Genomic DNA, 23,798 nt, shown 5'->3' with positions numbered 1-23,798 from the left:
TAGCGTGTGCCTCGGAGGGATGTGTTTGCGTAACACTCACTGTGTAAGTCAGAGATTGACTTTCTTTCCGAAGGCTGGTTGAATTTACCCGCATCTCATGATGGGAGCCTGCTGATACCCCATTCATTGCTACAACAGGATCTGCTCTGCTCACAGGTCCCCCTGCGATGTGATGTTGTCTGATGTCACGCATGTGGAGTACTGTAAAGTGAATATTGTAATAGGAATTGGTGTAATATAAGCTTTGCCTTTTTTGGTAAAATTGTGTTGATTTTCACACCCTTTCTTTGCATTTTTCTCTTTCAGTATTTCACCTTCTTATAAGACTCTTCCGTCTGTGTCAGAAACGTTCCCAACATTAAGATCAATGATCGAGGTGCTAAACACAGACTCCTCTCCACGTTGTCTTAAGAAACTCTAGTTACGCTGTGGTATTTATACAAGTAAAGGGCCGGACCTCTTGCTTCTTAAGTTATTTTTTAAAACATGGAATTATAAAGAAATTAGGTCCTTTATTACTTTTGATACCAATTTTTGATAGGAATTGAATACTTGAAATCATTTTATTTACCTTTCTGAACCATAACAGAAATCATGAAAGAGGGTTTTGAGGGGACAGAAGAGCTCTGTGTCTGGGATGGGAGGCATTTGCATTAGCCAGTGGCCACTTGGTTTCCACTTACAAAGTCATATGACTCCTTCCTCATGGCGAAAAATGTTTACTCCGAAAACCAAAAATTAACAATTAAAGGGAACAAAAGCTACAACAAAACAGGAGTGTTTTCATTCCTTTAAAAATCTGGGTGTTTTTCAAAGACCTTCTTTTTATGCATACTGTGATAATGCATCTTGTTTTCAACTGACATCGTCCTCACGTGTGGGTTCTCCATTTCGTTTGAACCGTGGAAGATTTGTGGCCATCAGCATGCCTGGAGCTCATGACCTGGGACACTTTTGTTGAATGATACAGACAGTATTTGCCAGTGACTCAAACACTGAATTATTGAAACATGTTTTATTTGTTTTTTTCCTCTTTATTGGAAAAAATAAACGGGGTGATTTCTATAAATCACCAGTTTTTGACACTGGATTATGTATGTTTTTATTTTGTGAGCCAGTTTCACTTTCAGGTATAAGAACAGTCAGAAAATTGCTAACTTTCTTTTGCAGACAGGGTGAATGACAGTGCATAAATGGGTTCAGTTAAACACCATTTCCAGTCATTTTCATTTTTCTTTGTTCTCTGTTAAAGAGTTAAGCTAGTCACTGCTTTCTGTTATTCTCTTTCTGTCTCGCAGACTCTGTGAGCAGGACACAGCAGTGTCTGCATGTCTGCAAGCAACCATGCTCGGCAGAGACGCCACCCTGGCACTTGCTGCATGGTCTGGCACTTGCAGCATGATCAGCAGAAGACCATTCTTTGGACAGATAGGACCTGCCCTTTGGACAGGTGCTGTTCTGGGCACTGACGTGTGTTTCAAAACACCAGGATGTGGCTCGTGTTCTCATCTCATCTGGATGGTGATACAAATCATTAGGCACACCTCATTTTATAAAGAGAGCTCACACCCACAGTCAGCTTTCCCCAGAGTCTTTGTTTTCATTTTATAGATAAGAGGGTTGAGGCTTTGGGAGCTTGATGACTCTCCCAGGTGCCCCCAAAGCCAAGGTGCTAGGATCCAGCCAGGCCTTTCTGGCCCCAAGGCCTGTCCTGCCCCACCGTGGTCTCAGGGCACCAAGGATTCATTCCCAGGTTCTTCTCAAGATTCAGCATACTTAACTGTGTTCCATGCAAAATCTCCATCGATCTGTTACATTGCTCTGCACTCTCAACTTGCTGCTGTTTGACCTGCATCCAGATATAGCCTACAGGATTGCAAAGTGAGAGGGGGATTGTAGAGACTAAGCAAAGGAGAAATGAGTAAGTTTTTAAACTTTTCCCTCTTTTTGCCTATCATCCCAAAGTCAAAATCTTTCAATTTCTTCAAGGATTTTTCTTCACTTTATCACCAACTCTTCAAAATTTTTAATTGTGAGACACACATTTTTCAGTTAGGGAAATGGTCCAAATAAATTAACTGACTTTTCTAAAATATCAGAATATGTCCACACCCCAAAGTTAGAATGTAATTTTTCCTTAAAACTTAGTTTACCAAATCCAAATTGCTACGTTTCAGTTTTTATTTAAATATTTTATTTTCTCCTCATGCAAGTATTATAACTCTCATATGGGGCTTCTCGGGTGGCTCAGTGGTAAAGAATCCACCTACCAGTGCAGGAGGCGCAAGAGATGTGGGTTCAGTCTCTGGGTTGAGAAGATCCCTTGGGGTAGGAGTGGCAACCCACTGCAGTATTCTTGCCTGGAAAATTCCATGGACAGAGGAGTCCAGCGGGCTGCAGTTTATGGGGTTGCAAAGAATCAAACACGACTGAGCATGCACGCATCATTAGACATACTGAAATGCTAAATTCTGTGATTGCAGGATGATCTGGGAAAACCTCCCATCTTCTGCCTGAGTCCCAGAATACTTGAGCCAACTTGACTATGGTCTGAACAGAACATTATGAGCAGGTTTGTTTGGTGGCTGAGAAGATACTGTCTATTGGGCTCCTCTTCCATCGTTGAGGGTTTTTGTCTCAAGAAAGCCATGAAGTTTTGGCATGCATTTTTATATCATAATATTTAAAATTCTCTTATCTTCTGTTAAATTGCACCTAGAAATCTGAGTTCCATCATGCAAGTTGTCCTCTTTACTTATTTTATTTTACTTTATTGTTTTGGCTGTGCGGGCTCTTCATTGCCTCTCAGGCTTTCTCCAGTTGTGGCCTACAGGCTTCTCTTGTTGTGGAGCATGGGATCTAGAACACGCAGGCTTTAGTAGTTACAATGCGTGGGCTCAGTAGTGGTGTGAGAGCTCAGTTGCCGAGTGGCATGTGGGATTCTAGTTCCCGAAACAGAGATTGAATCCATGTCTTCTGCACTGGAAGGCAGATTCTTAACCACTGGACCACCAGGGGAGTCCCTGTCCTCTTGTTTAAAACTAAAAAAAATAAAAAAAAAAAAAACAGTTTTTAAAATTAGAATCAGGTTTGCCTTTATCCTTAAAACTTCATATTGAAAACTTTTGATCACACTGAAGAAACAAAACTGCTCTTTGTCTTTTTGTCTGTGTTTGGTTTTTATCTCATCAGATACCCTGATCCTTTTGATCTCATGGTGCGAAAAATCAGGCGCTCTCCTGCTAGACTTGTGGTACCTGAGCCCTTAGCTTGGATGGCAACCGGAAACACCAGATTTGAGGGGCTTCCCTGCCCCAGGTCAGATTTGAGTGTGAGAGGCTGGGTTCCCAGTGTTTTGTGGGTTGATCTAATTGTGTCCCTGAATTTTAGTTCTCTGATATTACAACTATTACCATTAGAAATTCTTCACATATTAAGAATTCATTTGCCTACTTGTTGTCGATCTTAGTATCCCTTTACCCCCAGATGACTTGAAGTGTGTGTTAGAGGGAACTGTGGATTGGTCCAGAAATGTCATCCAGGATACAGTCCATTAACAAGCCAGCTCTTCTCTCCCTCTTACAAAACACCCTCCCCTCATCACTCCACTTCCCCCCTCAGCTCCCCTGCTAACTTTTCTTCCTGCTGCTGGTCTGATTAAACCCCTCACAGCATCTCACTGCCCTGAAATAAAACCCAGTCTCCTACAGTAATGCCACCCCCCACCCTCACCCCTAGTGGCCTCTGTTTCTCCAGCCTCACCTCTCTCTGCTCTTCCCCTCGTCTGCACACTTCAGCCAACTCCCCTTGTGTGCCATCAGCTCTCTGAGGCATTTCCTTCTGCGGGGACCTCACAGTTAACTCAGCACTGTCCAATGGGGCTATCTGCAATGACGAGGATGTTCTGTATTTGCCCAGTCCAGGATGGCAGCCACCAGCCACATGTGACTGCTGAACACTTGACTGGGGCCAGTATGACTGAGCAACTGTTTAATTTAGTTTTAATGAATTTAAATTTATGTAGCCATACATCATTAAGAACTACTACATGGGACAGTATAGCTAAAGAGTTCTTAATTCAATTTTAGAATAAGCTTTTTCACAGGAATAATCCCAAACGATTTTCTCTGGTGACAGTTAACTGTATCATGAACTGAACATGGAACAACAGACTGGTTCCAAATAGGAAAAGGAGGACATCAAGGCTGTATATTGTCACCCTGCTTATTTAACTTATATGCAGAGTACATCATGAGAAACGCTGGGCTGGATGAAGCACAAGCTAGAATCAAGATTGCTCTGAGAAATATCAATAACCTCATATATACAGATGACACTACCCTTGTGGCAGAAAGTGAAGAACTAAAGAGCCTCTTGATGAAAGTGAAAGAGCCGGTCCCATTACTTCATGGCAAACAGATGGGGAAACAGTGGCAGACTTTATTTTTTTGGGCTCCAAAATTGCTGCAGATGGTGACTGCAGCCATGAAATTAAAAGAAGCTTATTCCTTGGAAGGAAAGTTATGACTAACCTAGATAGCATATTGAAAAGCAGAGACATTACTTTGCCAACAAAGGTCCGTCTAGTCAAGGTTATGGTTTTTCCAGTGGTCATGTATAGATGTGAGGGTTGGACTGTAAAGAAAGCTGAGTGCCGAAGAATTGATGCTTTTGAACTGTGGTGTTGGAGAAGACTCTTGAGAGTCCCTTGGGCTGCAAGGAGATCCAACCAGTCCATTCTGAAGGAGATCAGCCCTGGGATTTCTTTGGAAGGAATGATGCTAAAGCTGAAACTCCAGTACTTTGGCCACCTCATGTGAAGAGTTGACTCATTGGGAAAGACTCTGATGCTGGGAGGGATTGGGGGCAGGAGGAGAAGGGGACGACAGAGGATGAGATGGCTGGATGGCATCACTGACTCGATGGATGTGAGTCTGAGTGAACTCCGGGAGTTGGTGATGGACAGGGAGGCCTGGCGTGCTGCGATTCATTGGGTCTCAAAAGAGTCGGACATACTGAGCGACTGAACTGAACTGAACTGAGGGAGGCCTGGTCTTCTGCAGTCCATGAGGTTGCAAAGAGTCAGACACGACTGAGCTACTGAACTGAACTAAACTTGTTATAGACTTTTCTGAATATCTCAGGTCTATTTGTAAAATTGCTCCTATTAATAACATGTTTAATCTTTAAAAGACTTTTACCTCTAGGTAAAACCTGTTAGCAAACTAGGAATTTTTTGTGGAACATTTCCAGTGAGTTAAGTGTGCTGCTACTGCTAAGTCGCTTTCAGTCGTGTCCAACTCTGTGCGACCCCATAGACGGCAGCCCACCAGGCTCCCCTGTCCCTGGGATTCTCCAGGCAAGAACACTGGAGTGGGTTGTCATTTCCTTCTCCAATGCATGAGAGTGAAAGGCGAAAGTGAAGTCGCTCAGTTGTGTCCAACTCTTCGCGACCCCATGGATTGCAGCCTACCAGGCTCCTCCGTCCATGGGATTTTCCAGGCAAGAGTACTGGAGTGGGTCGCCATTGCTTTCTCTTAAGTGTGAGGGACAGGAAATAACCTCCAGCTCACTAGTGCTTGCCTTCCAAGCAAGATGTATAGAGAGAGCAGAGATCAGCAAAATCCCCTAAAGAAACCTGTCGTGTCCCAGACCACCAAGACTTGGCTATATTCATGAGCATTCTTATGTCTGGCCTGTCCAGTCAAGTTCACATCTAAAATGTATCAGATGTGCTCTTGTCCAGCCATTATCACTGTCACACCAAAATCTAAAGTGGTTGAATAAATGAAGGTCCACACTTGCATCTAAGTCACACTTGCACCATCCCAAGTGCTCAGAAGCAGCTGGTGGCTGCCATATTTGACTGGACTGATATGGCCGTCATCACAGGAAGTTGTACCTGGATGGTGCTGCTACCCTGAAAACAGACCGCCGCTCCACACCTGTGCGTCAGGCAACAATTAGAATGGGAGTCCGTGTGGTTTTAAGCAAGAGTACAGGTTTTGAGATGTTTCAGGTAAAGACCACAGAGTTTAACTGCAGTGCAGGGAGATAAATGGGAGAGAGGAGAAAGGAAATCACCAGCACCAGCTTGAAAAATCCACTGATGAGTGCCTCTCGGGGCTGGGGAGAGGCCTGAAGTCAGGGTCCTCCCCCATGAGATTCACTCACTGGTGGTCCAGGAACCATACATGAGAAACAAGCTAGGACATGAAAACCCATTTTGCTGCCTTGGGAATATTTTTGTCCCCTTTATGAAACCCCATAGAACCAAGTATCTTCTTGAATAATACTGCAATTGTGATGAGAATTATGGTAGGTCTTTTGTTCTTCAAGCCATGTTGCCACAAATATAAAATCACTTTCATTCTACAATTTGTAAGCTTAAACTTTACCAGTATTGTGTAATTGGTAGTCCATGAAGGTTGGGTATACAAATAAATACGTAAATAATTGAACACAACTCCATTCACAGGCTTCAGTTTCTACCAGTAATGAAAATTATCAGTTCAATTCAGTTCAGTCACTCAGTTGTATCTGACTCTGCGACCCCATGAATTGTAGCATGCCAGGCCTCCCTGTCCATCACCAACTCCCGAAGTTCACTCAAACTCAGGTCCATTGAGTTGGTGATGCCATCCAACCATCTCATCGTCTGTCGTCCCCTTCTCCTCCTGCCCCCAATCGTTCCTAGCATCAGATTCTTTTCCAATGAGTCAACTCTTCACATGAGGTGGCCAAAGTACTGGAGTTTCAGCTTTAGCATCATTCCCTCCAAAGAAATCCCAGGGCTGATCTTCAGAATTGACTGGTTGGATCTCCTAGCAGTCCAAGGGACTCTCAAGAGTCTTCTCCAACACCACAGTTCAAAAACATCAATTCTTCGGCACTCAGCTTTCTTCACAGTCCAAATTTCACATCCATACATGACCACTGGAAAAACCATAGCCTTGACCAGATGGACCTTTGTTGGCAAAGTAATGTCTCTGCTTTTGAATATGCTATCTAGGTTGGTCATAACTTTCCTTCCAAGGAGTAAGCATCTTTTAATTTCATGGCTGCAGTCACCATCTGTAGTGATTTTGGAGCCCCCAAAAATAAAGTCTGACACTGTTTCCACCGTTTCCCCATCTATTTCCCATGAAGTGATGGGACCGGATGCCATGATCTTCGTTTTCTGAATGTTAAGCTTCAAGCCAACTTTTTCACTCTCCTCTTTCACTTTCATCAAGAGGCTTTTGAGTTCCTCTTCACTTTCTGCCATAAGGGTGGTGTCATCTGCATATCTGAGGTTATTGGTATTTCTCCCTGCAGTCTTGATTCCAGCTTGTGCTTCTTCCAGCCCAGCGTTTCTCATGATGTACCCTTCATATAAGTTAAATAAGCAAGGTGACAATATACAGCCTTGACATACTCCTTTTCCTATTTGGAACCAGTCTGTTGTTCCATGTCCAGTTCTAACTGTTGCTTCCTGACCTGCATATAGGTTTCTCAAGAGGCAGGTCAGGTGGTCTGGTATTCCCATCTCTTGAAGAATTGTCCACAGTTTATTGGGATCCACACAGTCAAAGGCTTTGGCATAGTCAATAAAGCAAAAATAGATGTTTTTCTGGAACTCTCTTGCTTTTTCGATGATCCAGCAGATGTTGGCAATTTGATCTCTGGTTCCTCTGCCTTTTCTAAAACCAGCTTGAACATCTGGAAATTCATGGTTCATGTATTGCTGAAGCCTGGCTTGGAGAATTTTGAGCATTGTTTACTAGCATGTGAGATGAGTGAAATTGTGTGGTAGTTTGAGCATTCTTTGGGATTGCTTTTCTTTGGGATTGGAATGAAAACACCTTTTCCAGCCCTGTGGCCACTGCTGAGTTTTCCAAATTTGCTGGCATATTGAGTGCAGCATTTTCACAGCATCATCTTCCAGGATTTGAAATAGCTCAACTGGAATTCCATTACCTCCCTAGCTTTGTTTGTAGTGATGCTTTCTAAGGCCCACTTGACTTCACATTCCAGGATGTCTGGCTCTAGGTGTGTGATCACACCATTGTGATTACCTTGGTCGTGAAGATCTTTTTTGTACTGTTCTTCTGTGTATTCTTGCCGCCTCTTAATATCTTCTGCTTCTGTTAGGTCCATACCATTTCTGTCCTTTATCGAGCCCATCTTTGCATGAAATGTTTCCTTGGTATCTCTTATTTTCTTGAAGAGATCTCTAGTCTTTCCCATTCTGTTGTTTTCCTCTATTTCTTTGCATTGATTGCTGAGGAAGGCTTTCTTATCTGTCCTTGCTATTCTTTGGAACTCTGCATTCAGATGCTTATATCTTTCCTTTTCTCCTTTGGTTTTTGCTTCTCTTCTTTTCACAGCTATTTGTAAGGCTTCCCCAGACAGCCATTTTGGTTTTTTGCATTTCTCTTCCATGGGGATGGTCTTGATCCCTGTCTTCTGTACAATGTCACGAACCTCCGTCCATAGTTCATCAGGCACTCTATCTATCAGATCTAGTCCCTTAAATGTATTTCTCAACCTCCACTGTATAAACCGTCTCACATCACGGTGACTGGGCATTTCCAGGTTCAAATTGCCTTGTTGCGCTGGTGGCTCAGCTGCTGCACTGTGGGCAGTTCTTCCTGGGTGCAGGGGGCCCTGGGCTCTGGGGCAGCGGCTGCATCTGCAGTCACTGCTCTGGCCGGCACTGGCTCACATCCTGGGCTCTGTCCCCACTCTCCTTGTCTTCGGTGGCCACTGGAGACTGTGCTGAGCATGCCAGATAGGCTGATCTGTGCACTCAATCTGGAAGCTCCCCTGTGGGCTGTGGCTCCTCTGCTCTCCAGCCGTGCTGGGTGGGGCCTTCTCCTTGGGGCCGGGAGCATCTTCTGTGGGGGAGGAACCTGTTGAAGCTAACACATCTTGAGCACTTACTATGGTTGACATATTTCTAAGCGTTGTACTTAGCTCATTTAATAGCGTTAAGAGTGCTAGGATGTAAGCACCGGTGTTACCTCCACTTTGATGGCTCAGATGGGGGAGTGACTTACCCTATACAGCTCCTGAATTCTGCTCAAGTGCTTGCCACTTACTTGGGGAGTGGGGCAGTGGGGATGGGTTCCACCCATCCCTTAACCTTAACCCCTAAATATATGTCCAGTTATTAAGTCGATCAGATAAGGAAAAATAGGATTACTATATGATGCATCAATCCCACTCCTGGGCATATATCTGTAAAAGATAGAAACTCTACTTGAAAAAGATACATGCACCCCAGTGTTCATAGCAGCACTATTTGCAATAGCCAAGATATGGAAACAACTTAAGTGTCCATGGACAGACTAATGGAAAAAGAAGATGTGGTACACAGTACTTAAGAGAATGTCATGAGCACTTTGTACCTTAAAAAAATTTGGTGCTTAGCTAGAAAAGGAGAACTTGTCTGCCTAACTAGTTCTCTGGAAATTTATGTGTTAGCTGGCCAGCTGTTCGCAATCAGCTGGTTAGCATGTTCAGAGTATTTGTATTTTATCATAAAGGAAAGAAAGCTTAATTTTTTAAATAATGGGACAAATAATGATTGTCAGCCAAAATATACTACAAAGAATTCCCTTCTGTTTCCATTTTACTTCTAGTTTAATTGCAAATGAAAGTTAACTTTTATTGAATACTCTGCCATATCTATTAAAAATAATCAGATGATTTACTGATATAGTAAAGTATGTTTCACGTTTCTTGCTATGGATTGTCTTTAAATTCCTAAAATAAAAATATTTTATCAAAATGTAAAAAAAAAGTGTGATACCCGTACACTGTGGAATATTACTCAGCTCCAAAGAAGAATGAAAGAATGCCGTTTGGCGCATCACAGATGGACTAGAAATGATCGCTAAGGAAAATCCGTTACAGACAAGTATCGTAGTCACTTACATACACAATCTAAAGCGTGACGCAAATGGACTTATTCACAAAACAGAAACAGACACAGAAATAGAAAACAAGCTTACGGTTACCAAAGGGGAAAGTAGAGGGAGGGACACATTAGGAATTTGGGATTAACAGATACACACTCCTGTATGTCACATAGCTAAACAAGGGCCTAGTGCATAGCACAGGTACTATATTCAATATCTTATAATAACCTAAAATTGAAGACTCCAAAAAAGCACACACACACACACACATATATATACACACACAGTGTGTGTGTGTGTGTGTGTGTGTGTGTGTGTGGTTGAATCACTGCTCTGTACCTGAAACATTGTAAACCAACTGTACTTCAATTTTGGCAAAAGTATTAAAAGGAAATAAAAATGTGAAAAATACCATGCTTCACTGAAAAATAAAATTAAACTGACTTGAGCATAGCAGGCCCAGGGATGAAGGGATTTGACCTGGGTGGAAGAAAGGAAGGGAGGGAGGGAGGAAGAAAGAGAAAGTTGTAAAGTGCACCAATTGCTTCCAACCATATACCAGGTAGAAATTTCACTGTGTTTTTTTGAGAATCTCAATGGTTAAGCATCCACACTACCAATGGAGGGGCACTGGTTCGATCCCTGGTCAGAGAAGTAAGACCCCACATGCTGCACAATGTGGCCAGAAATATAGATATAAATAGAAACTACGTTCCTGTCTGGTTTTTGTTGAGTCACTTGGTTGTGTCCGACTCTTTACTACCCCATGGATGGCAGAACATCAGGGTACCCTGTCCTTCACTATCTCCCAGAGCTTGCTCAAACTCATGTCCATCAAGTCGGTGATGCCCTCGAACCATCTCATCCTCTGTTGTCCCCTTCTCTTCCTGCCCTCAATCTTTCCAAGCATCAGGGTCTTTTCAAATGAGTCAGCTCTTCGCATCAGGTGACCAAAATATTGGAGCTTCAGCTTCAGCATCAGTCCTTCCAATGAATATTCAGGACTGATTTCCTTTAGGATTGACTGGTTTGATCTCCTTGCTGTGCAAGGGACTTCTCCAGCACCACATCTTCTCCAGCACAGTTCTGTGCTCAGCCTTCTTTATGGTCCAACTCACATCCATACATGATTACTGGGAAAACCACAGCTTTGACTATGTGGACCTTTGTCAGCAAAGTGATGTCTCTGCTTTTTAATATGCTGTTTAGATTTGTCATACTTTTTCTTCTAAGGAACAAGTGTCTTTGAATTTCATGGCTGCAGTCACCATCTGCAGTGATTTTGGAGCCCAAGAAAATAAAGTCTGTCACTGTTTCCATTGTTTCCCCAGCTATTTGCCATGAAGTTGATGGGATCGGATGCCATGATTTTAGTCTTTTGAATGATGAGTTTTAAGCCAGATTTTTCACTCTTCTCTTTCACCTTCATCAAGAGGCTCTTTAGCTCCTCTACACTTTCTGCCATTAGGGTGGGTCATCTGCATATCTGAGGTTATTGATACTTCTCCTGGCAATCTTGATTCCAGCTTGTGCTTCATCCAGCCTGGCATTTCACATGATGTCCTCTGCATGTAATTAAATAAGCAGAGTGACAATATACAGCCTTGACATACTCCTTTCCCAATTTTGAACCATGTCCTGTTCCAACTGTTGCTTCTTGACCTGCATAAAGACAAGTAAGGTGGTTTGATAGTCCCATCTCTTTTAAGAATTTTCAAAAAAAAAAAAAAAGAATTTTCCAGTTTGTTGTGATCCACAAAGTCAAAGGCTTTAGTGTACTCAGTAAAGGAGAAGTAGATGTTTTTCTGGAATTCTTTTGCTTTTTCTGTGATTCAGCATATGTTGGGCATTTGATCTCTGGTTCCTCTGCCTTTTCTAAATCCAGCTTGTACATCTGGAAGTTCTCAGTTCACATACTGTTGAAGCCTGGCTTGGGGAATTTTGAGCATTACTTTGCTAGCATGTGAGATGAGTGCAATTGTGTGGTAGTTTGAACATTCTTTGGCATTGCCCTTCTTTGGGATTGGGAAAAAAAACTGACCTTTTCCAGTCCTGTGGCCACTACTGAGTTTTCCAAATTTGTTGGTATATTGATTGCAGCACTTTCATAGCATCATCTTTTAGGATTTAAGAAATAGCTCAGCTGGAATTCCGTCACCTCTACTAGTTTTGTTCATAGTGATGCTTCCTCAGGCCTACTTGACTTCACACTCCAGCATGTCTGGTTCTAGGTGAGTGATCGTACCATCATGGTTATCTGGATCATTAAGATTTTTTTTGTACAGTTCTGTGTATTCTTGCCACCTTTTCTTAATATCTTCTGCTTCTGTTAGGTCCTTACCCTTTCTGTCCTTTATTGAGCCCATCTTTGCATGAAATGTTCCCTTGGTATCTCTGATTTTCTTGAAGAGATTGCTCATCTTTCCCATTCTATTGCTTTCCTCTATTTCTTTGCGTTGTTCAATTTAAGAAAGCTTTCTTGTCTCTCCTTGCTATTCTTTGGAACTCTACATTCAGATGGGCATATCTTTCCTTTTCTCCTTTGCCTTTCGCTTCTCTTTTTTCTCAGCGAGGCAAACATTTTGCCTTTTTGTATTTCTTCTTCTTGGGGACAGTTTTGGTCACCACCTCTTGTACAGTGTTATGAACCTCCATCCATAGTTCTTCTGGCACTCTATCAAATCTAATCCCTTGAATTATTTGTCACTTCCACAAGGGAATTTGATTTAGGTCATACCTGATTGACTTAGTGGTTTTCCCTACTTTCTTCAATATAAGTATGAATTTTGCAATAAGGAGTTTATGAACTGAGCCACAGTCAGCTCCCAGTCTTGCTTTTGCTGACTACATAGAGTTGCTGTATCTTTGGCTGCAAAGAATATAATCAGTCTGATTTCGTTATTGACCATCTGGTAATGTCCATGTATAAAGTCATGTCTTGTGTTGTTGAAAGAGGATGTTTGCTATGACCAGTGTGTTCTCTTGGCAAAATCCTGTTAGCCTTTGCTCTGCTTCATTTTGTACTCCAAGGCCAAACTTGCCTGTTACTCCAGGTATCTCTTGACTTCCTACTTTTGCATTGCAATGCCCTATGATGAAAAGGACATCTTTTTTTTTTTTTTTTTTTTTTTTGGTGCTAGTTCTAGAAGGTCTTGTAGGTCATCATAGAACCATTCAACTTCAGCTTCTTCCAGCATGAGTGGTTGGGGCATAGACTTGGATTACTGTGGTATTGAATGGTTTGCCTTGGAAACAAAGCAGGATCATTCTATTATTTGTAAGATTGTATCCAAGTATTGCATTTTGGAGTCTTTTGTTGTCAATGAGGGCTGCTCCATTTCTTCTAAGGGATTCTTGCCCACAGTAATAGATATAATGGTCATCTGAATTAAATTCTACCATTCCCGTCTACTTTAGTTCACTGATTCCTAAAATGTCAGTGTTCACTCTTGCCATCTCATGTTTGACCACTTCCAATTTACCTTAATTCATGAACCTAACATTCCAGGTTCCTATGCAATATATTCTTTACAGCATCGGACTTTACTTTCACCTCCGGACACATCCACACCTGGGTGTTATTTCTGCTTTGACTCAGCCTCTTCATTCCTCCTGGAGCTATTTCTCTACTCTTCTCCAGTAGCACGTTGGACACCTACTAACCTGGGGTTAGCAGGTTGTCTTTCAGTGTCGTATCTTTTTACCTTTTCATTTTGTTCATCTCCTATCTGCTAGGAGCCCACAGATGTGCAATGATGTCTGAGGGGTCTCAGAAGGCATCTGCAGAGTCATTGTGTTAACAGGGTTTCTCCCCTGCCAGAGTTCATTCACTAGAATCTAATAAGCTGTGACTCTTTGTGGAAGGATATGCCACCTTCACTGTTTCTCTCTTGCATGTGTCCTCTTGTGTTTAACCAGGCACGGCATGTGGGAGAAAGCTTTCCTACGCTCATTCCATCTGTAGGGTTTCTCTTCCATGTGAGTTCTTCGATGAGAGTTGTCTTCGTAGTAAGTGTTTTCCCACAATCACTGCATACACTGGGTTTCTCTCCTGTGTGAATTCTCTGTTTCATGAGTCCTGATGTCTTCAAACAAGATTTTCCACAGTCAGTACTTACATGTACTTATATGTTGACTGTATGAAATCATGGATGTGCCATGAGGCATGCCTTCTGGGGGAAGCTTTACCACATTCATTGCATCCATAGGACTTCTCTTCAATGTGAGTTCATTGATATATAATAAGATTGCCCTTCTGTATGAGACCTTTTCCACATTCGCACTACATATATAAGATTTCCCACCTGTATGTACTTTCTAATGCAAAACTAGTGCAATTTTCTGGAGAAATCTTTCCCATGCTCACTGCACACATGGGGTTTTTCTCCTCTTTTGTTTGGCAAATGTATCATAGCTTTGCCTTCTCGCAGAAGGCTTTGCACATTCAGTTCGTTCATAGGGCTTCTCTCCTGTATGAGTTCTCTGGTATTCAGTTAGCTTGAACTTTCTGAAGAATACTTTACTACATATACTGTGTACATGAGGTTTATTTCCCAGAGGAGTCTTTTGTTCAGTTAGCTTTAATTTCCTGAAAAAGGCTTTTCCATACTCACTGCACACATGGGGTTTCTCTTCTTTGTGAGTTCGCTGGTGTTTGGTGAGCTTGAACTTCTTGGAGAAGGTTTTCCCACACACACTACATCCATGGTGTTTCTTTTCTGTATGAATTCTCTTATGTTCACTGAGCAAGACTTCTTGAGGAAGGCTTTTCCACATTTAGTACATTCATGGGCTCTATTTTGTGTATTTGCTGACATTTAATTTCAGTATGAATTTGCTCATGATTAGCAAGGAGAAAGGATCTCCCATTTCCAATAAACTCAGCAGGCTCCTTTTTGTTACAGCTTCTACTCTGGTTGACTACATTTAAGTATGATTTCAAAGTTTTCCTGTGTAAATGAAATACATCATGATTTGGCCTTAAAGGAAAATAACTTTTGCTCTGATGAATAATATTCCCAAATGCAGTCTGTCCATATATTTGAACAGAATATATCCTCTTCAGCATATTTTGGATTTTCCAGTGTGACTGCACATGATCATCAACTTTCTCAGTTTCTGGATTAGGGTGTCTTCATCTTCTAAGGTCCATGGTGATTCTCTTTGTTCCAGATTTGCTAACTTGATACTCCACTGATACCAGGTATTTTTCCCTTCTAAGCAGGGGCCAAGAGCTGCCACTCCTCCCAGGTAAAGTCAACCCCACATCCTCCAGAGTCAGTCCTCCCTGAAGTCCTCTTGATCCCACTGATTTCCTAGTGGCTATACTTAACTTGTTAATTCTTTCATTTCCGGTTCCCTTTAATAAGTGATTTCTTATTAGGATTAATCCAATGATTGCTGGAAGAAATATCAATAACCTCAGATATGCAGATGACATTACTCTTATGGCAGAAAGTGAAGAGGAACTAAAGAGCCTCTTGATGAAAGTGAAAGAGGAGGGTGAAAAGCTGGCTTAAAACTCAACATTCAAAAAACTAAAATTATGGCATCTGGTTCCATCACTTCATGGCAAATAGATGGGGAAACGACGAAAACAGTGACAGATTTTGTTTTCTTGGGCTCCAAAATCACTGCAGATGGTGACTGCCGCCATGAAATTAAAAGATGCTTGCTACTTGGAAGAAAAGCTATGACCAACCTAGATAGTATATTAAAAAGCAGAGACATTACTTTGCCTACAAAGGTCCATATAAGTCAAAGCTAGGTTTTTCAGTAGTCATTTGTGGACGGGAGAGTTGGATCATAAAGAAAGCTGAGTGCCAAAGAAGAAAGCTGAGAACTCTTGAACTGTGATGTTGGAGACTTTTGAGAGGCCCTTGAACTGAAAGAAGATCAAACTAGTCAATCCTAAAGAAAATCAGTCCTGTATATTCATTGGAGGGACTAATGCTGAAGTTGAAACTCCAATACTTTGGCTATCTGATATGAAGAACTGATTCATTGGAAAAGACCCTGATGCTGGGAAAGATTGAAGGCAGGAGGAGAAGGGGATGACAGAGGATGAGATGGTTGGCTGGCATCACCAACTCGATGGACATGTGTTTGAGAAAGCTCTGAGAGTTGGTGATGAACAGGGAAGACTGGCATGTGGTCGTAAAGAGTCAGACACGACTGAGTTACTAAACTGAACTGAACTGAATGAGAAGAACTATATACCTCAAGGTTATTCTAGGCTTCATGCTGCCAATTTTTAAATTCTGTCATAATAATTGGCATTATATATCTACTTGTAATTTTGAAAATATTTGATCTTTGAATATTTGCATCTTAAGTGCCTTTCAGTTCAGTTCAGTTCAGTTCAGTTGCTCAGTCATGTCCAACTCTTTGCGACCCCATGAACTGCAGCATGCCAAGCTTCCCTGTCCATCACTAACTCCCGGAGCCTACCCAAACTCATGTCCATTGAGTCGGTGATGCCATCCAACCATCTCATCCTCTGTCGTCCCCTTCTCTTCCTGCCCTCAATGTTTCCCAGCATCAGGGTCTTTTCAAATGAGTCAGCTCTTCACATCAGGTGGCCAAAGTATTGGAGCTTCAGCTTCAACATCAGTCCTTCCAATGAATACCCAGGAAGTGCCTTTATTGACTAGTAAAATCATGACTTCTGCGATTCATTCCATATCAAGAATGTCTTCATTAAAGCTATCTTCATCAATCCCCATGTTACTTACTTCTCCATTCTCCCTTTATATATCTTCTTCCTCTCTACCTTTGGATCAACTAACATGTATTCTAACACTGGTGATGCACATGTGTGGTAGCCCAGCCCCAGCTCCTCTGGTGAAACCCAGACTGGTCCAGCCTGAGCAGTCCCAAGCTTCCCAAGACCCTGGTGGCACAGGATGAGACCAGAAAGCATTGAGATCACACAATGCTACATTTCTTCATAACTTTTATTTATTTAGTCTGCACAGGATCTTCCTTGCTTTGCATGGGCTTTCTGTAGTTGCAGCGAGTAGGGCTTACTCTTTGTTGCAGTAACAACTGAGGTCAAAAGATGATTTTCAGGCCATCACACAGTAGACAAGGGACATGATGTCCACCAAATGGCTTGTCATTGTGGGAGCTTCTTTTTTTGAAGAGCACAGGCTCTAGGTGTGTGGGCCTCAGGAGTTGAGGTGTGCAGGCCCTAGAGGTGCAGGTCTCACACATCGCAGGTGGATTTTTTACCAGCTGAGCCACCAGGGAAGCCCAAGAATACTGGAGTGGGTAGCTTATCCCTTCTCCAGCAGATCTTCCCAACTGAGGAATCGAAACAGGGTCTCCCAACCCAGGAATCAAACTGGGGTCTCCTGCATTGCAGGTGGAATCTTTGCCACTGAGCCACCAGGGAAGCCCCGTAGAGGGTGCGGGCTTCATTAATCGTGGCACACTGGGCTCAGTAGTTGCGGCTCCCGGGCTTATTTGCCCCACAGTATGTGAAATGTTCCCGGATCAGGGGTTGAACCCATATCCCCTTTATTGACAAGTGAATTCTTATCCACTGAGCCACCAGAAAAGTCCTCTCCTCAACTGTTCTGAACAATCGAAATGCCTTATATAAAAGAGAGAAACGGTCTTGTCAAATCTTTCCTTCAAACAGTATGAATGCAATGAATTCTTAGGTGAGATGTTTTTTTCCCAGTAGCGCTGAGCATCTTTTTATTTGTTTTGTGTCCTGATTTCAGATGTTCTCACCATCAGTATAGTGTATGTGAGTCGACATGCTAACTGCTGGGCACCAGATATGAGGAGCAGGATGCCAGTTCTTTATACTGGCAACCAAATGGATATTGAATACAAGTATTGCAAATACTTGTATAATGCAAATACTTTACATTTAAATTTGAACTTATATTTTAAAACTGAATGAAAAATTCTGCTTTTTTTTAAAGACATTTGGTTTTAAGTTTGATTTTAATTTTTATTTATAAATTATAATTGGTATAGTTTTTAATTTTATTAGGTAATCTTGAACATTTTAGAAGAAAAACTTAGAAACAAAGTTTAAAACATTTTTACATTAACTTTCAGTTTAGTTCAGTTCAGTCGCTCAGTCGTGTCTGACTCTTTGCGACCCCGTGAATCACAGCACGCCAGGCCTCCCTGTCCGTCATCAACTCCCGGAGTTCACTCAGACTCACGTCCATCCAGTGAATGATGCCATCCAGCCATCGCATCCTCTGTCATCCCCTTCTCCTCCTGCCCCCAATCCTTCCCAGCATCACAGTCTTTTCCAATGAGTCAACTCTTCACATGAGGTGGCCAAAGTACTGGAGTTTCAGCTTTAGCATCATTCCTTCCAAAGAAATCCCAGGGCTGATCTCCTTCAAAATGGACTGGTTGAATCTCCTTGCAGTCCAAGGGACTCTCAAGAGTCTTCTCCAACACCACAGTTCAAGAGCATCAATTCTTTGGCCCTCAGCCTTCTTCACAGTCCAACTCTCACATCCATACATGACCACTGGAAAAACCATAACCTTGACTAGATGGACCTTTGTTGGCAAAGTAATGTCTCTGCTTTTCAATATGCTATCTAGGTTAGTCATAACTTTTCTTCCAAAGAGTAAGCATCTTTTAATTTCATGGCTGCATTAACTTTAATTTATAATAAATTTATAATTTATTAATTATAAAATAAATTATAATTTATTAATTATAAAATATATCCAAATTTTGCATACATTGACTATAATTACATCTTATTTTTTAGTCCTTTAGATTATTGTTGTTTATTTGCTAAGTCATGTCTGACTCTTTTGTGACTGCAAGAACTGTAGCCTGCCAGGTTCCACCATCCATGTGGTTTTCCAGGCAAGAATACTGGAGTGGGTTGTCATTTCCTTCTCTAGGGGACCTTCCCAACCCAGGAATCGAACTCATGTCTCCTACATTAGCAGGTGGATTCTTTTCCACCGAGCAACGAGAGAATCCTTTTAGATTATTACTAGAGCACAAATTATTGTGAATCCTGGCTATAAAAACATGACTTTGATGAATTGAAGTCAAGAAGGATAATTTGTGTATTTAATGTGATTTATAAGTCATGTTTCTCTCTCTTACTCAGGCAGACTTCACAGCCTATGGAGAACACCCAGACATGTAATAATGATTAAACGCAGCTATCATTGGTATTTTGCCAACTTTGAAGTATATAAAACCTGTACCCTTAACATATTTTTATTCTTTTTTGTTGTTGAAATGTACTAAAATAAAAGGATACAATGTATTCTATTTGACAATAAGTTTTAATTTCCAAATATTTAGTCATATGAAATGTGGGCTTCTGTCTATAGCCTTATTTCAGGCCCTCAGAATATTAGGGCTGGACTGGAAGGTGGTGTCCTCCTTCTCTTCTTCAGTAGCTGTCTGCAAACCCTCGTTCCCCACATGGCAGGCTTGGGGCTACTGCAAGCACTAGGCTTTGTGTCAGGGACCCAAAGACAGTCCATGACTCTCAGTACTACCTGAGGATGGTGTCAGGGAAAGGACTCTGCTGTGCCAGGTGACCACCGATAGAGGAACTATCATCGGTGGCCACAGGGTAGAGTCCTGTGATGACCATGTAGTAACAACAAAAAAGGGGATGGGCATTGCTGGGCTGAAAATCTGCAACTTGTCCAATATGCTTTGAGAAAATGTAGTTGTTTAATTTCATTCAGCAGACCTTTCTTCTTAGTGGTTTCAAGTCATACCTTTATCTGTATTTAGAATAATGGATCTTTCCTAACTGAGCATTATTTTCGAGGTGAAACTTTCCAAACCTAAGCTATAAGTTGGATGGCCATACACCCTAGTTTGCTCAGAACCATCTCGATTTATGCCTGTTGTCCTACTGTAATTATGAATGGTGCCCCTTTTCATTCAAAGATACTCTGATTTGGAGGAGAGTTCATACAGTGCCTCTGATGACAAGTGGCCTTTTGTTTGGTGAACATGAATGATAATTTATATTCTTGTTTGGTCCCCATGATGACTTCCTTCCAGACACAGTTGGCCATCATTTGTTCCCAGCAACTATTAGAGGCCAAGCAGTATCCTGGATGCTAGAGGTGGAGTTGAATAAGAAACCCTTTCCTGAAGGAGCCCGTGGCTCTATTAGGAGAGAGAACACAGTGAGGTCACAGCCTATGAAACGTGGTGCCAACAGAGCCTGAGAGAAGCTCTGCTGGGGAAACTGGGACAGACCTAGAAAGGATAAAACCTGACCCCATGAAGAACGGACCACTAACATGAACCTCAAAATTGCAGACTCTGCCATATTGGGATATACCTCTTCTTTTTACCAACTGCCTTATCCAAAGCTGAGAAGTTCATCATCATGCAGATAACAGCTGATAGGAGAGTTGCATCAGGATGCCTTTCTGATGGTGAATCTGGGCCACCTCATGGGCTTCCCTGGTGGCTCACATGGTAAAGAATCCACCTGAAATATGGGAGACCTGGGTTTGATCCCTGGGTTGGGAAGATCCCCTGGAGGAGGCCATGACACCCACTCCAGTATTCTCGCCTAGAGAATCCCCGTGGACAGAGGAGCCTGGTGGGCTACAGTCCATGGGGTCACAAAGAGTCAGACATGACCGAGTGACTAGGTGTGGCACAGCACATCCAAGGTCAGTCTTTGAGTGAGTGTCTCAGAGTCTGCGGTTCGGGGAGCGCACAGGGACATGCTGTGCCTTGTGTAGGGGACCCCAGCATGTGCTCAGAGCCCTGGAAGAGGACCCTGTGAGATTTCACAGTCAGCAGTCCTGAGAGACAGTGCTCAGACCAAGGCAGGCACATGAGCTGTGCGCAGCCTCCAGTCAGGAGACCTGGGTTCCTGAACCAGCCCTGCTGCCTACCACCAAGCAAATCACTTAATTCTTCCGGTGTTAATTTATATAAAAAGTGAAAATATGAACCTAAACAACCCACAGTGTTTCCTATGGCCTTAAAATTTTTATTGCATAGTGGTCCAACTACAAATCATTAAATCAAATGATCTCTAATTAGCTAACTTGAAAAGATTCAGAAAAATCAGAGCTAATTTAAAATAGTTTCTCCTTTTTATATGCTTTTGGTATAACGAAAAAACTTTAAAAGTTTTTTTTCTTTGTAGTTCATGTGTTGTTGTTGTTCAGTCACTCAGTCATGTCCGACTCTTTGTGACCCCATGGACTGCAGCACTCGAGGCTTCCCTGTTCTTTACTGTCTCTCAGAGTTACCTCAAACTCATGTCCACTGTTTGCCTTCAGGTTTTCCCAGTATCAGGGTCTTTTCCAATGAGTCAGCTCTTCACATCAGGTGGCCAAAGTGTTGGAGTTTCAGCTTCAGCATCAGTCCTTCCAATGAATATTCAGGGTTGATTTCCTTTAGGATTGTCTGGTTTGATCTCCTTGCAGTCCAAGGGACTCTCAAGAGTCTTCTCCAGCACCACAGTTCAAATGCATCAATTCTTCAGCGCTCAGCTTTCTTTATGGTCCAACTCTCACATCCATACATGACTACTGGAAAAACCATCGCTCTGACTATATGGACCTTTGTTGGTAAATAATGTCTCTGCTTTTTAATATGCTGTCTAGGTGGGTCATAGGTTTTCTTCGAAGGAGCAAGCTCATGGCTATATCTGCAGCTATTTACATCATGAAAAAACAGATCCTGTAGAACCATGTTTCTGATGAGGTAGCTAACCTGTAGTTCTTATCTGTTCAAACTTCTTGCTCATAAGTATAGGTGATTAGTTTTTGTCTGGGGAAAACTGTTGGTGACTGTGATGAAAAGATGATTTTCAGGCCATCACATGGTAGACAAGGTACATGATGTCCACCAAATAAGGATGAGGAGGAACATATGCTAGGAAACCTCTTCCTATTCTGGCTCTCAGTGTTACAGGTGTCTTTCCAATACAAAAAAAAGGGAACAAGATGGGACACAGGATGCTGCTTGCAAAAGCCTCTCTGTCAAGACTTCAAACATTCTTTCATTCATCCCAGCCATTCAACTAACAGATGTTTACTGAGAACCCATCCTAAGTGCTAGACACTGAGTTAAGTGCTGGGGAACAGAAATGAGAAAGACACAATCTCTGCCCACTTACAGTAGAGTTAAGGAAATAGACAAGCAACCATAATAAACACAGATGACTCATTGAGCATTTACTGTTGTCCAGGCACTGTGCTAAGCACTCACTTGTATTGTCCCATTTAGTTCTCACGTGAGACATGTAGAGGGCGAAATGAAATAACATGCATGGAAAAATGCAAGTGGAGAAAACGTAAGAAAGTTGAGACTTCTCTTGTGGTGGTCCAGTGGTTAAGAATCCATCTTGCAAAAAAAAAAAAAAAAAAAGAATCCACCTTACAATGCAGGGGGTGCAGGTTCGATCGATCCCTGGTTTGGGAACGAAGATCCCACATGCTGTGGAACAAATAAGACCATGCACCAAGACTAGAGAGCCCAGGTGCCACTGAGCCACACCGCAATTAGAGTCTGCATGCTGCACACGATGCAATGAAGATCCTGTGGCTACAACTAAGATTGTGCACCTAAATCGCCTCAGTCATGTCCAACTCTTTGCAACCCTATGGACTGTAGCCCACCAGGCCCCTGTGACCATAGCATTCTCCAGACAAGAATTCCAGAGTGGGTTGCCATGCCCTCCTCAACCCATGTCTCATCTCTCCTGTGTTGGCAGGCAGGTTCTTTACCGCTAGCGCCACCCTGCAAGTAACATTGAAAGGGAAAGGGAAGTTGCTCAGTCGTGTCCAACTCTTCGCGACCCCATGGACTGCAGCCTACCAAGCTCCTCCGTCCATCGGATTTTCCAGGCAAGAGTACTGGAGTGGGGTGCCATCACCTTCTCCGATGAATGAGTCTACCTACTTGTAAAAATGTGACTGATGAAAACAGTGCAATCACTAGGTTATCACACTGTGCAAGTAAGATTGGATGGAGCCAAATAAATAAACTTTTTTTAAAAAAAGAAAGTCACCCAAGATCACACAGCCAGCAGGTGATTGGAGCTGGGATTTGAGCCTTGGCCCTGTGATCCAGAGCCCATGTCTTCTTCAGATTCAGCAGGTGGCAGGTGTCTCCACAGGAAATCAGTAATTATGGCCAAGAGAGAGAAGGGCTGCAACAGAACAGGGGAATATTGACATCTTAAATGCAAAGTTGAAAAGGGCTGGGGACTGAGGCCCAACGAGATTGCTGTAGAGAAAAGGGCAGGTCTTCTCTCCATGCAGACAAGTGATTCTGTCCACACCTGACAGATACTTCCGGTTTCACTTTACTTTCATTAATTTGGTATTGGGACTTTATAAATAAGTTAGTTTTGAGGGCTGGGGAAAAGGCATCCCCTGACTTGCTAACTTTGGGCAATAGATTATGTTCTTAAAATAATTTTTATTTGGAGTATAATTGCTTTGCAATGTTATGTTAGTTTCTACTGTACAGCAAAGTGAACCAGCTACACGTATACATACAATTAGTCCTTCTTTAGCAATGAAGTGAAACCCACTGCGTCGTGTCTGACTTTTTGCGACCTCAAGGACTACACAGTCCATGGAATTCTCCAGGCCAGAATACTGGAGGAGGTAGCAGTTCCCTTCTCCAGGGGATCTTCCCAACCCAGGGATTGAACCCAGTTCTCCCACATTGTAGGCGGATTCTTTACCAGCTGAGCCATCAGGGAAACCCTCTTTAGGAATCACTATCATTTTACCAGTTCATCCTAAAACAAATCCCCATCCCTTATTTACTCTAGTGCAACAATACAAGTTGTAAAAACAAACTATCACCATCACTTTTAAAGATCTTTATACATTTTCATATCATTTATTTTAAAAAAATTTTTTTAATCTTTATTTGTAA

At 42.2% G+C, this 23,798-nt stretch overlaps 1 protein-coding gene across 9 annotated transcripts in view; it reads left to right on the top strand.

Annotated features, from left to right (window-relative positions):
• TTC13 (tetratricopeptide repeat domain 13) overlaps positions 1–19,176 on the top strand; it is a 102,864-nt gene extending 83,688 nt beyond the window's left edge. For 8 of the 9 annotated variants that reach the window (XM_061404803.1, XM_061404799.1, XM_061404804.1 and 5 more), the window contains one exon: positions 307–1,090. In XM_061404803.1, the coding sequence (XP_061260787.1) occupies positions 307–421 (115 nt within the window). In that variant the 3' untranslated portion in view covers positions 422–1,090. Of the gene's footprint in view, positions 1–306; positions 1,091–19,014 lie in introns of those variants that run through there. The other variant, XM_061404802.1, reaches the window with a different exon arrangement.
• The last annotated feature ends 4,622 nt before the right edge of the window (positions 19,177–23,798 follow it).

The sequence above is a fragment of the Bos javanicus genome, chromosome 28, assembly GCF_032452875.1.
Source record: "Bos javanicus breed banteng chromosome 28, ARS-OSU_banteng_1.0, whole genome shotgun sequence".
Lineage (NCBI taxonomy): Eukaryota > Metazoa > Chordata > Mammalia > Artiodactyla > Bovidae > Bos > Bos javanicus.
This window is presented reverse-complemented; position numbering and strand designations above follow the sequence as displayed.